The 14,776-nt window shown below is 42.7% G+C and overlaps 1 protein-coding gene across 1 annotated transcript in view; it reads left to right on the top strand.

Moving 5' to 3' along the window:
* Positions 1-14,776, top strand: part of sdk2b (sidekick cell adhesion molecule 2b) — a 167,014-nt gene that overhangs the window by 80,626 nt on the left and 71,612 nt on the right. Inside the window, exons 2-4 of the mRNA XM_053511021.1 lie at positions 4,051-4,210; positions 10,017-10,123; positions 10,315-10,462. Coding sequence (XP_053366996.1) covers positions 4,051-4,210; positions 10,017-10,123; positions 10,315-10,462 — 415 coding nt within the window. The remainder of the gene's footprint in view (positions 1-4,050; positions 4,211-10,016; positions 10,124-10,314; positions 10,463-14,776) is intronic.

The raw sequence follows: 14,776 nt of genomic DNA on the forward strand, positions 1-14,776 counted from the left end.
ACTTTTTCTTTTATCTGCTGGTTGCTTTCAGAAGAATCCGAACAGGGTATTGTGAATGTGGGAGCCAAAATTGCTGGTACATCTTAAAATTACCTCCATGAGTTGTATACGGTCAGATCCTTGAAGAAAGCTCAATCAGTTTTGGCTGACCTGAGCCATCCCATGTTTTGTAAATTCAGGCTGCTATCGTCAGTGTGTAGATATATTCTGCCATAATGCAGAAAAAACAGGATTAAAAGGTAATTAACTCATGTTGCTATTAATCTGGTTAATGACTAGTTGTAAAACTGTTGGTATTTATTTATCTGTGTTTGTCCGATGTTATGTTACAGCTTGCTGTGAACCAGACTGTCCCCCTGGGGATAATAAAAATAGCCTTAAACCCTTGAAAAGTGGCTAGTGGACAAGATGGTGATGATACAGTGGACTGTGATTGGAGGAGATGGTGATGATACTGTGGACTGTGATTGGAGGAGATGGTGATGATACAGTGGACTGTGATTGGAGGAGATGGTGATGATACTATGGACTGTGATTAAAGGAGATGGTGATAATACTATGGACTGTGATTGGAGGAGATGGTGATGATACTATGGACTGTGATTGGAGGAGATGGTGATGATACAGTGGACTGTGATTGGAGGAGATGGTGATGATACTATGGATTGTATCATACCTGGAGAAGATGGTGATGATACTATGGATTGTGATTGGAGAAGATGGTGATGATACTGTGGACTGTGATTGGGGAAATGGTAATAATACTATGGACTGTGATTAAGGGAGATGGTGATAATACTATGGACTGTGATTGGAGGAGATGGTGAAGATACTGTGGACTGTGATTGGAGGAGATGGTGATAATACTATGGACTGTGATTGGAGGAGATGGTGATAATACTATGGACTGTGATTGGAGGAGATGGTGATAATACTATGGACTGTGATTGGAGGAGATGGTGATAATACTATGGACTGTGATTGGAGGAAATAGTGAAGATACTGTGGACTGTGATTGGAGGAGATGGTGATGATACTGTGGACTGTGATTGGAGGAGATGGTGATGATACTATGGACTGTGATTGGAGGAGATGGTGATGATACTGTGGACTGTGATTGGAGGAGATGGTGAAGATACTGTGGACTGTGATTGGAGGAGATGGTGATAATACTATGGACTGTGATTGGAGGAGATGGTGATAATACTATGGACTGTGATTGGAGGAGATGGTGATGATACTGTGGACTGTGATTGGAGGAGATGGTGATAATACTATGGACTGTGATTGGAGGAGATGGTGAAGATACTGTGGACTGTGATTGGAGGAGATGGTGATGATACTGTGGACTGTGATTGGAGGAGATGGTGATGATACTGTGGACTGTGATTAGAGGAGATGGTGATAATACTATGGACTGTGATTGGAGGAGATGGTGATAATACTATGGACTGTGATTGGAGGAGATGGTGATAATACTATGGACTGTGATTGGAGGAGATGGTGATAATACTATGGACTGTGATTGGAGGAAATAGTGAAGATACTGTGGACTGTGATTGGAGGAGATGGTGATGATACTGTGGACTGTGATTGGAGGAGATGGTGATGATACTATGGACTGTGATTGGAGGAGATGGTGATAATACTATGGACTGTGATTGGAGGAGATGGTGATAATACTATGGACTGTGATTGGAGGAGATGGTGAAGATACTGTGGACTGTGATTGGAGGAGATGGTGATGATACTGTGGACTGTGATTGGAGGAGATGGTGATGATACTGTGGACTGTGATTGGAGGAGATGGTGATGATACTGTGGACTGTGATTGGAGGAGATGGTGATGATACTGTGGACTGTGATTGGAGGAGATGGTGATGATACTGTGGACTGTGATTGGAGGAGATGGTGATAATACTATGGACTGTGATTGGAGGAGATGGTGAAGATACTGTGGACTGTGATTGGAGGAGATGGTGATGATACTGTGGACTGTGATTGGAGGAGATGGTGATGATACTGTGGACTGTGATTGGAGGAGATGGTGATGATACTGTGGACTGTGATTGGAGGAGATGGTGAAGATACTGTGGACTGTGATTGGAGGAGATGGTGATAATACTATGGACTGTGATTGGAGGAGATGGTGATAATACTATGGACTGTGATTGGAGGAGATGGTGATAATACTATGGACTGTGATTGGAGGAGATGGTGATAATACTATGGACTGTGATTGGAGGAGATGGTGATAATACTATGGACTGTGATTGGAGGAGATGGTGAAGATACTGTGGACTGTGATTGGAGGAGATGGTGATGATACTGTGGACTGTGATTGGAGGAGATGGTGATGATACTGTGGACTGTGATTAGAGGAGATGGTGATGATACTATGGACTGTGATTGGAGGAGATGGTGATAATACTATGGACTGTGATTGGAGGAGATGGTGATAATACTATGGACTGTGATTGGAGGAGATGGTGATGATACTGTGGACTGTGATTGGAGGAGATGGTGATAATACTGTGGACTGTGATTGGAGGAGATGGTAATAATACTATGGACTGTGATTGAAGGATATGGTGAAGATACTGTGGACTGTGATTGGAGGAGATGGTGATGATACTGTGGACTGTGATTGGAGGAGATGGTGATGATACTGTGGACTGTGATTGGAGGAGATGGTGATGATACTGTGGACTGTGATTGGAGGAGATGGTGATAATACTATGGACTGTGATTGGAGGAGATGGTGATAATACTATGGACTGTGATTGGAGGAGATGGTGATAATACTATGGACTGTGATTGGAGGAGATGGTGATGATACTGTGGACTGTGATTGGAGGAGATGGTGATAATACTATGGACTGTGATTGGAGGAGATGGTAATAATACTATGGACTGTGATTGGAGGAGATGGTGAAGATACTGTGGACTGTGATTGGAGGAGATGGTGATGATACTGTGGACTGTGATTGGAGGAGATGGTGATGATACTGTGGACTGTGATTGGAGGAGATGGTGATGATACTGTGGACTGTGATTGGAGGAGATGGTGATAATACTATGGACTGTGATTGGAGGAGATGGTGATGATACTGTGGACTGTGATTGGAGAAGATGGTGATAATACTATGGACTGTGATTGGAGGAGATGGTGATAATACTATGGACTGTGATTGGAGGAGATGGTGATAATACTATGGACTGTGATTGGAGGAGATGGTGAAGATACTGTGGACTGTGATTGGAGGAGATGGTGATGATACTGTGGACTGTGATTGGAGGAGATGTTAATTAGAGTTAATTAGTTGATTCAGATGATTAGGTTCATAGCTTGTTTAGAGAACCTTTTCATGATATGCTAGTTTTTTGAGATAGGAATTTTGGGTTTTATGAGCTGTATGACAAAATCATCAATATTAAAATAATTAAAAGGCTTGAACTACTTCAGTTGTGTGTAATGAATCTAAAATATATGAAAGTCTAATGTTTATAATGAACTTTATCACAGTATGCTAATTTTTTGAGAAGGACCTGTATATATAATTGGAGGAGATGGAGGAACCAGGGACTCATATTTGGAAAGGAGGTAGCAGGTTAGTTGTAGCTAGACATTTCCAGTTCATGAAATAAAATATGGAGACAGATGTGTCTCTGGGAGAGAGGCTATAAAATATTAAACAGGTCCCTGAACTCCAGTAAAATCAATCTAACACTAGGTTAGACCTGCGAGGACTCTACATGCTGTGCTCTGTGGTATGATGTCTGATTTTATCCTGAACTTATGTGAGTTAAGTGAGGAACATTGTCCTTCTGCGCTTCATAGTCTGACCTCTGACCTCTGAGCTCAGACCTGATGCCTAATCCCTGCAGTGTTTTCATCCCCGCATGCTCTAATCACTACAGCTTCCTTACAGGAGACTCAGCGGTCAGATTTGTCTTGTTTATCTTGAGATTTATGTTCCAGAACATTCAAAAAATAGATGACATTTCTGTTCATTCTTTCTCTGTCTTTCTCTCTGTTGTTCTGTGCAGACGATGTCCCCCCGTACTTTAAGACTGAACCAGTGCGCTCTCAGCTCCACCTGGAGGGGAACCGCTTGGTCCTCACCTGTATGGCAGAGGGGAGCTGGCCGCTCGAATTCAGATGGATTCACAACACCACCGAGCTCACGCCGTTCTCCCTGGAGTACAGGTAGTGTGTGTGTGTGTGTGTGTGTGTGTGTTTCAACTCACATGTGTTGAAATAGAACACAGTGTCCTCCTCTAAGCAAGATGCCTTAGTAAAGATTTAAGCATGTTATGTGTCAATAATGAAGAATACAATGTGAAGTGAAATGCTAACGCTGAGCAGCTGAGTGGGCCGGTCAGCAAGCTATATATGCAAATGAGATATTTGCTAATGAGCTGTATGCTAACGAAGCTGAAAGTGTGCCTTTGAGAGAGTTAGATAGTGATGGATGGCATTTAAAACCGTGTCCTCCCTTCCTACCCTCCTGATAATCAATGTGTGTGTGTGTGTGTGTGTGTGTGTGTGAGTGAGTGAGTGAGAGAGAGAGAGAGAGAGAGAGATGCCTGAAGGAAACTTTCGTAAACGAGTGAGATCAATCCTTGTCTGTCCCTGAACACCAACCAGAACATCACACCTGTCCTCCAACAGTGTTGACATCACTCTCTCCTCAGCACCATATGATGACATCATGCATTCACAAAGTCTCAAACATGAGGTCATTAGTGTGTTCTAGACATGAGGACAGATAAACTGAAGTTTTAATGAGACAGATGAGAGTAAGAGCGAGAGAATAGAGTATGTAAAGCGAACAGGTATTGAGAGAGTGAGGCCGATAGCGCCCTCTGTGGATACGAACAGAAGTGTTTCAATGTGGACGCAGCAGTTATTATCCTTCAGAGACTCAAACAACTCTACAGTTCGAGACGACCAGACGAACTTCATTAGGACCTTAAAACCTAAAACCTTCCCTCTAGTATTAAATAGTTTTTAAAAGTTAGATGATTTTATTAGACCAGCGCACACGTGACTCTGCCCAACACTGCGGCCAATACAACTGCAGAATAACATTTATTATTCATTGTTTTATAAATGATCATTTATTTTTATCACTCAGTTGAAATAGATCCTTTATATGCTCGCACCGCTGATGAGTTTTTTTTCCTTTCTTTCTGCTGCTAAGCCGATGGCTCGACCTCCGGTCTCGGCGCTGAACGCTAGTCACTGGGCCTCCAGGGAACCCGCTGCTGATGCAAGCGCATGCACAAATATAACTCTGTCCATTGCCACATAATAACTCCTCCAAGTCAGTACATTTCGGTTAGCTGCAGTATACGCTACCAACCCAATCCGGAAGCAGGTGAGAGCTAAAAGAAGCCAGACGTTCTGTGAACTCAACGTTACAGTACAGTATGGCAGACATTTATCAAAGCTCTGTGTGATACCACAGTGTAGAAGCATGTACCAGTGTGACACACCTAATCCTGACCTGAACCTTCAAAGTCTCGCTCTCTCACAATCAGCTTTTTCAGTTTCTGAGGGGAACCGTTAGCAAGGAAACCAACATCTTTAGTCGCTATGATGACTTCCAGAAACTTTAGTGATTATCAAATCCATCAGCATGAGTCACTACTGTAACCAACAGTAACTTTACTCACTATGGGAACATCCACTAACTTCCATTAGAGGCTTTTCCATCCGTTAGTAACTTAACCCGTCACTACGGTAACCATCAGCAATAAGGAAACTTGTGTCATTACCATCAGGTAAGGTAACTTTACTTACGATGGAGACCTAGAGTTAGGGTTAGAGGTTAGGGTTAGAGGTTAGGGTTTAGGTTAGGGTTAGAGGTTAGGGTTTAGGTTAGGGTTAGAGGTTAGGGTTAGAGGTTAATAACTTTAGGCATTGTGATAACAATCAGGAACTTTAGTCCTGCTATCCGTTCTCACTCCTCCTATCCGAATGAGGATGGGTTTCCTGCTGTCGCCCTTGGGCTTGCTCATCAGGGACGATCTGATCATTTTGTTTCATACACATTCTCTCACATTTCATACACATTTACATAATTTTCTTATGATTTCGTTCTATAAAGCTGCTTTGCGACTATGACCATTGTTAAAAGCGCTATACAAATAAATTGAATAGAATTATATAGTAACCACAGTGACCATTAGCAAGTCACTATAGTCACTATGGAAACCATTCTTTAATTGAATTACTAAAGAACCCATCAGCAGGTCACTATGGGAACCATCACAAATGGCAATCATGCCAAACATCAGCAGCTTTATTCACTATTTACTGTAGTCTCTATAAACCATGAGCTTCTGAACCTGGAACAATGAGGTGAAGTTCTAGAACTGTGGCTGAAGAGGGGGTTCTAACCTGGAGCTGGATGTTCCTGAACCAGCTAACAAAAGAACCCACCTGAGTCTCTCTGTGTTTTAGTGTGTGTGTGTGTCTGTGTGTGTGTGTGTGTGTGTGCGCGCGTGTCATTTCTGTGCCTCGTCTAAAGAGTTAAACTAAAATTGTCAGTTTTATTATTCGCTGAGAGAGGAATCACAGTAACCTCGTTTAACCAGACACACGTCTCCATGGAAACACCATCAGACACATCTCCACCTGTTACCTGTCTGAGTCATGGAGTCCACAAGGCTCATCTCTCTCTCTCTCTCTCTCTGGTGTAGGGTTAATTAGGAGGGGTCTGACATGGCCCTCTGTTCCTGAATCAGTTATCAATCACTCTCTCTCTCACTTTTGTGTGCGCTCACACACACACACACACACACACACATTTCTTAAAGGTTAACAATATTCATTAGAGAGAGAGAGAGAGAGAGATGTAGATAAGACAGGATAGAAAAAAGGAAGAAAAAGTAAAGATTTATTGTCACCATCTCTCTCTCTCTCTTTACATGTTCCTCTCCCAAACAGCATGTGTGCTGCTCAGCAGACGCTCCTAATTACCCCTAATTACTCCATTAAAGTTAATAGCCTTCATGCTAGAACCAATTTAGCATGTTAGCGTGACCTGCTAGCCTCAGCACTAATACACATCGATACATCATTATAGTGCATTAATATCACTCACGTTTTATGTTTAAACAGCCATCAGATGTATCTGTTTTTTTTTTCTCATCCCTTTTACTTCCGCACCACTGATGTTTAAAGACAACTTTGCAGATAGGCTTGGAGTCTTCTTCTTTATCTCTTAGCTGTTCCCTTTCAGGGGTCACCACAGCGAATCATCTGCCTCCATCTAACCCTATCCTCTGCATCCTCTTCTCTCACTCCAACTAACTTTATGTCCTCTCTCACTGCATCCATAAATCTCCTCTTTGGTCTTCCTCTAGACCTCCTGCCTGGCAGTTCCAACCTCAGCATCCTTCTACCGATATATTCACCATCTCTCCTCTGAACATGTCCAAACCACCTCAATCTGGCCTCTCTGACTTTATCTCCAAAACCTCTTATGGGTTGTCCCTCTGATGAACTCATTCTTGATCCTATCCATCTCCAAGGAGAACCTCAACATCTTCAGCTCTGCTACCTCCAACTCAGCCTCCTGTCTTTTCTGCAGTGCCACTGTCTCTAAGCCGTAGAGCATCGCTGGTCTCACCACTGGTGCACATCTTTTCCATCTCCCTCTCTTTGTCTCACCAACCTGTACAGATCCACCTCTCCTTCCTTACTGTCCAGCCTAGCATACAAGTCCTCATATGCTTTTTGTTTGGCCTTTGGTACCTCTACCTTCACCTTACACTGCATCTTCCTGTTCTCCGGTTATCTCTCCCTGTACTACTTCCTCTTACAGTAGCTAGCCTCGTTCTCTGTATACACTCCTGTATTTTCTCGTTGCACCAAGTCTCCTTGTCCACTTATCCCTTTCCTGATGATACACCAAGTACCCTCCTACCTGTCTCCCTGATCACCTTAGCTGTAGTTGTCCAGTCAACTGGAAGCACCTCCTGACCTCACAGGGCCTGTCTTAACTTCTCTCTGAAAACTACACAACATTTTTCCTTTTTCAACTACAGGTCTGTAGCTATTGACTCAGCATAAAGTTGCCGGCCTCTGTGCTCTATGAGTCTCAGCATCCGTGGCTAAGTTGCTGTCGTTTCCGTTGCTTCCACTTCGTTATAATACCACTAACAGAATGTATAGTAGTTAGGAATTTTTATGGACTTATTGCACAGGTGGCGGTCTATCACGGTACCCCGCTGGAATTCACTGAGCTCCTGAGAGCAGCCTGTTCTTTCAGAAATGTTTGTAAAACCGGTCTGCAGCCTGGGTGCTTGATTATTTTACACCTGTAACCATGGAAGTGATTGGAACACCTTAATTCTAATTCACTAGAACCAGAAGATATGAGCACATCACCCCTATCTTATCTTCACTCCATTGGCTCCCTGTGAAATTTCGCATTGATTTTAAAATACTACTCTTGACATATAAAGCATTAAATGGTCTCGCGCCGCAGTACCTGAGCGAACTGCTAGTGTCTTACGATCCGCCACGCCTACTTCGATCAAAGGATGCAGGCTGCTTGTCAGTACCGCGTATTATGAAAAATACAGAAGGGGGCAGAGCTTTTTCTTACAAAGCCCCAAAGTTATGGAATAGTCTTCCAAATAGTGTTCGGGACTCAGACACAGTCTCAGTGTTTAAGTCCAGGCTAAAAACCTATTTATTTAGCCAAGCATTTTTATAAATAGATTTGCCATAGGTAAAGGAGCAGATCTGGGGGACTCATGGACGTAGAGTATTATGGTGAACTGGTATGTTTGGATGCTGTCTTCCTCACTCTCATTGATCACTCAGGTTTGCTGACGGTGAGGTGATTGTTTGCTTTACATCTCAGTTCCCCCTCATGTCTGTGTTTCCTTCTGGCTCCTCCCTTTTAGTTTCACTGCTTTTACTACACTATATATATACATTCACATTATGTGACTATGACCATACCTAACTGTTTTCTCTCTTCTCTTCTGGTGCTCCACTTCTGGTTGGAGATCTTGTCCTTGATATCATGTGAAATGCAGCAGTCATGTAGGAGCTGTGGAACAATTAGAGGTTATAAGGGGCAGCAAAAAAAACTCCCAGTAGAGCAGCAGTTACTCATACTGGCCCATCTGGCACCAACAACCATGTCACGCACATCACTTACATCACTTTTCCAATTCTGATACTTCAGCAGATTGCCTTGACCAGGTCTACATGACCACAGCGGAATACTCAGTCCGCACTACAACCTGGCACAGGTTCTACACTGCCCTTCCTGACGCAACCCTCTCATTTTATCTGGGCTTGAGACCGGCACTCCATCCAGCAGAGCTGGGAATCAAACCTGGGCCTTCCGCATGGCAAGCGAAACACCTACCACTGAGCCACCAGTTCCCTCACCGAATGCGTAAATGTACTGTAATATAATCCATGGTTTGCATGTTCTCCCCGTGCTTGATGGGTTTCCTCCAGGTTCTCTGGTATCCTCCGATAGTATAAAGACATGCAGATTAGGCCAGATAATGTTCCAAAATTGCCTGTAGGTTTGTAAATGCGTGTGTAAATGTTGACCGGGGGTCCTACCACAGTCGAACAAAATGGAAATGAATAGAATAGTCACCATCGGCCCACAAGGTGAACTACAGAAGTTCCTACACGGATGGATGAACGGGTGTATCTAATGATGTGGCCAGTGAGTGTACAGTTTTTTAAATTTTTTTCTTGAATTTTCTTCAGGGTTTGTTTCTCGAGTTGTCTCAGAGAGTTAGTCCTTGACACTCTGGCCTCCGGCTCCCTCATTAGGAACAGCGTGACTCTGGATCTGTGTTTCTGCCTCGTGACCATGTGCAGTGTTACAAAGCACAAAAGAAATACAATAAAATGAATTATAAATAGTGATATTAATAATAGTAACTTGAATAATCACCACTGTAAAGGATTTAGGTACCAATGTGTGTGTGTGTGTGTGTGTGTGTGTGTGTGTGTGTTTTAGGTATCTGATTCCCTCTCTGGATCAGTCTCATGCTGGTTTTTATCGCTGCATTGTGCGGAATCGAGTTGGAGCTCTGCTGCAGCGCAGGACGGAGGTGCAGGTGGCCTGTGAGTAACACTGACTGTGTGTGTGTGTGTGTGTGTGTGTGTTCCCCATTGAGTTCTATGTGCTATTTAAACCCAAAATAATTAACACTGCAGTTTCACAGTTTCACTTCTTCGGAGTTTACACTAAGAAATAAGAGATTGTTGACTAATTTATGCTTTCTCCTTGTGTGTGTGTGTGTGTGTGTGCATAGTTATGGGTGCGTTTAATGACACCGTGAGGTCTGAGAGTGTGTCTCAGGGTGAAGCTGCCGTGATCACAGCGCCGCAGATCCACAGCTTTCCTCAGCCGCAGGTCACTTGGTTCCGAGACGGCAGGAAGATCCCACCAAGCAGCCGCATGTAAGCCCCGCCCACTGACCACTCCTTTTCCTGTTCCACCTCCATTATTCAGCGGTGGATGTGACCTGATCTTGGTGATCTCTTGCTGCTTCAGCAGAATTACAGTAATGCAAAGTTCCAGCGTTCACACACACTGATATGGTAACGACCTTCACAAAGAACCTAGAAAACTGAAGAAGAAAGTAAAGTGTAGTGTACTGGCAGCAGGGTTGAGCTGTGGTGACCATGGCCTCAACCCCCCACCACACACCCCAACACACACACTCATACACACTCATAAACAGACATCCTCCCCGTGTGTGTGTGCTGGGTAATTGTGGAGGAAATAGATTTTTAGACTGGAACAATCCTGCTTTTTCCTTTTCCGTACTCTCACACTCATGTTTTTAGTGACGAAGCTCATCGCGTAAGTGACAAAAAAAAGCTGTAAGGAAGCATCACTGGATTATGTTTAAAAACTGCAGTTAATATTACTGTGTCATTAGTGATCAGTTCAGATTAATCGATTATTTAAGTGGAAGAGGGATGTTGGAGACCTGGCAGCTCCTGGGTCTTCAGTTTCCTTCCACAGCATGAACCTGTGTGCAGTATATGGATGTGCAGTAGATGATTAGATGAGTTCACTATGTAAACCCCGACACAGATGGTTTTTCCACATAAAAAATCTGGCAACCCTGGAGGCATAACTTACACAGGTGATTTTGTTAATCCTTTTTTGGAGCGAAAAAACTAACAGAGTGACCCATGACTGCTGGCCCATAATTAAAAGCAGTCAAGGTTTAAGAACTTCAGAAGAGCTGTAGTGTGAACAGAAAAAGAGACCTAAGGCATCGCAGCTGAAATGGACCAGATAGAGAACCGAGATGTCATTCAAATAAACTTTATAAACACGAATATAACTAAGTGCCTTTTCTGTTGGTTCACTTTTGTTTGTTTTTAAATGACTTTAGAAGTTTAGCCATAAAATTACTGTAATCCCATTACCATTAAAAACTAGGGTTTGGGTTCTCCTTATGCCACGAGGACCCTCCTTATGCCTCTGGACCCTCAGGATGTGGCTCCTCATTGCCTCTAGGTGGCACTGTGGTATCTGGCCGCAGGACATTAGCAAGGCTGTGTGTGGACTCGTTTGTTCGGTGCATCCCATAGTGCTCGATCAGATTGGGATCTGGGGAGTTTGGAGGTCGGGTCAGGGGCCTTGGGCCCTTCGCCTGCTGTGTGCGGTGGGCTGTGATGCACTGCCTGTTTCGGTGCCTACCTACCATGGCCACCAGTGACTTTTTTGGCGAGTCGTGTTGGCTTTTCTGCCCTTTTCTGTGTTGGCCCTTGGGTGAGCCTCGGGTGCCCATGATCCTGTCTCCAGTTTACCAGAGAATAGTTGGTGATTAATGTTGCTCAGTTCATCTGATTGTGGATATATTTCATGCTGTAAAGGACTCACACAGAAGGTGGTGTGATCTAAGCAGAGGAACCCAGAAGACTTGAGGTGCTGTGTTTAACTTTTCTGCCTGATGGAACTTCATTTCCCTTCATGTGAGCGTGCAAGTTGATTTGATTCTGCTCAGACTTTAAAGAAAATTGAATCTCAGAGGAAATTGCTTTAGCTACAGTTCCTCAAAGTCCCAGGTGAAGGTAATAATGAGGGAATAATGAGTGTGAGGAGTTAATGTTGTGTTGCCAGAGATGGAATCTAAAAATGGAAAAGCACCACTCGGCTTTAATTTCATTCTCACACTCGCTCACACTGCTTTTAAATGAAAAATCTGTTATTTCATATTTGGGTGTGCAGGAACGTGGAGTCATTATCACCACTGCCTCCAATGGCCTGGAGATATCTGACGCTAAACTTCAGTGCCAGACAGCGTGGGGTTTTATGATGATTAAGTTAAAGCTAATAAAACGTGCTGTATGGAGAGGAAGCTGTACGCTGCCTGTAGTGATGAGGCTTTATTACACCAGCTACATTACGGTCTGCTTTTATAAGCTGTGAAGGTCCTGAGGTTTGATTGATGACGAGGTTTTTAGCTCGTGTCCTGTTTCTGAGTTTCCATGCGAGTCTAAACTATTCAATTATTAAAGAAACTGTTTGGGGTTGAATTTTGTCTCTGATTTGAACGGTTTATATCTGGGCACACAAGTAGATTTTTAAGGTTGAGTTTTTCTTTTCATCTGTGTGTGTGTGTGTGTGTGTGTGTGTGTGTATCATTCTTTGTTACTGACATTCTATTCCTGTGCACTGTCCCAGAACGGTCAAACAGATTCCCTCTGTCAGATCACTTCACCACTTCTATTCCACCTAGAGTTTCTGTGTGTGTGTGTGTGTGTGTGTGTGTGTGTGTCAGTGAACTGTAATGAAATCAAATAAAAAAAACATTTTTTTTTTCATTATAATCCGTGTGTAAGTGTTTCAGCAGACCTTTTACATTATCGTAAGAGAGTAGATCAAAAACTATAGAAAGTATTATGTTAAATGTACTAGGACCCGCCCCCACAAACAAACAAACAAACAAACAAACAAACAAACAAATAGTCATTACAGACAGAATGTGACCTGTTAGTGTGGGTCTAATGGCACTAACACACTCACACACTCACACACTATAGTGATTATCCTGTACAGGGGCACGGGAGGCCTGGAGCCTCTCCCAGGGGACTTTGGGTAAGATACAGGTTACTGTACACACTGGGTGGGTGCCAATACATCCCACATTCTCACACACACACACACACACACACACACACAACAGAAAATTTGGAAACACCAGTTAGTGTAAACGCATTGGACTGTGGGAGGAAACTGGAGTACCTGAAGGAAACCCACCAAACACTAAGGGGAGAACATGCAACCTCCACACACACACAGACTGGGAGTGTGAGTGCAAGTAAGTATTGGTGTGAGTGCGAATGTTAGTTTGAGTGTAAGTGTTATCTTATCATTCTGATTCATACACATTCACATTTCATACAAACTTCCATAATCTGATTGTGTGAAGCTGATGTGCGACCGTGACAATTGTTAAAAGCGCTATACAAATAAAATTAAATTGAATTACTGAGAGTGTGAGTGCGAGTTTTGGTGCGAGTGAGTGTTGGTGTGAGTGTAAGTGATAATGCGAATGTTAAGAGTGTTAGTGTTTCTGTATTAGTGTGACCCAAGTAAAAAAAAAGTATGCTAAGTATGTTAAATCCTAGCGTGCCAAAGCATACTCAAGTGCACTTGCTCCAGACTAATGACTAGTGGACTTTGATCATTTGGAACAACTAATTTTGTACTGAGTGTATTTAAGTTGTAATTAAATTGTACAAAAGCACAATTTTAAGTCTGTTAAGTATACTTTTGTGTGCTAAAGTGGAACAACTTTAAGTACACTTAAAGTATATGGCTGTGTGTACTGACGGACGTACCTGACGACAGTCATTAATGAAGTATATATTTAATGTATTATAAGTACATTACAGCAATTTTTTACTGTGTTACAAAAATACATCAGTAATAAACTCTAAATATATTCTTGTTGCAGCAGTAGCTGTTATACTTCTGGCCAAACACAAATACTAAAAGGGTAGACTGTGGGATTAATACAAATATACTTTATTATATCATACAGTACACACAGGTTTTATAATACTGGATTGCAAATGTGTTACCAGTACACTCAAGGTGTTTAGGATCATTTACAAATACTGAAGGAATTCTGGCGGTGCGATGGTGTAGTGGTTAGCACTGCCGCCTTGCACCTCCAGGGTCCGGGTTCGATTCCCATTTCTGTGTGTGTGGAGTTTACATGTTCTCCCTGTGCTTGGCGGGTTTCCTCCGGATACTCCGGTTTCCTCCCACAGTCCGAAGGCCTAGAGATTATGCGTTCCCAAAGTGTGTGTGTGTGTGTGCCCTGCGATGGATTGACATTTTCTACACTATAATAAGTTTTTGAAACAGATTGCATCAGTTATTATGAGGCAGATTTTGTTTATGTATTCAACAGATTTAATTTGCACAAGGTTACAAAAAAATAATAAAAACAGTCCTATAGTTTATTTGTGTTTAACGAAACTTTAAGTCTCACAAACACACAAACAAAAACTATAAAGTGTTGTGTGAACACAGACAGGCGTTAGTATTGGGATATTCAGGTACAGTATTAGTTTAAAGCTGGTGTGTTGAACAGGCCGAGAGCTACGGAGCGTCATCAGAAGTGAAGTACATAAGATTTATATAATAATAATTATAGATTCATAAAATAACAATATGAACTAACGCACGTAATGATGCAGCTTCCCGCCGTGAATTCAAACTAGAAGTGGAGAACTGGGGAG

The sequence above is a fragment of the Clarias gariepinus genome, chromosome 14 (genome assembly GCF_024256425.1).
Source record: "Clarias gariepinus isolate MV-2021 ecotype Netherlands chromosome 14, CGAR_prim_01v2, whole genome shotgun sequence".
NCBI classification, from domain to species: Eukaryota; Metazoa; Chordata; class Actinopteri; order Siluriformes; family Clariidae; genus Clarias; species Clarias gariepinus.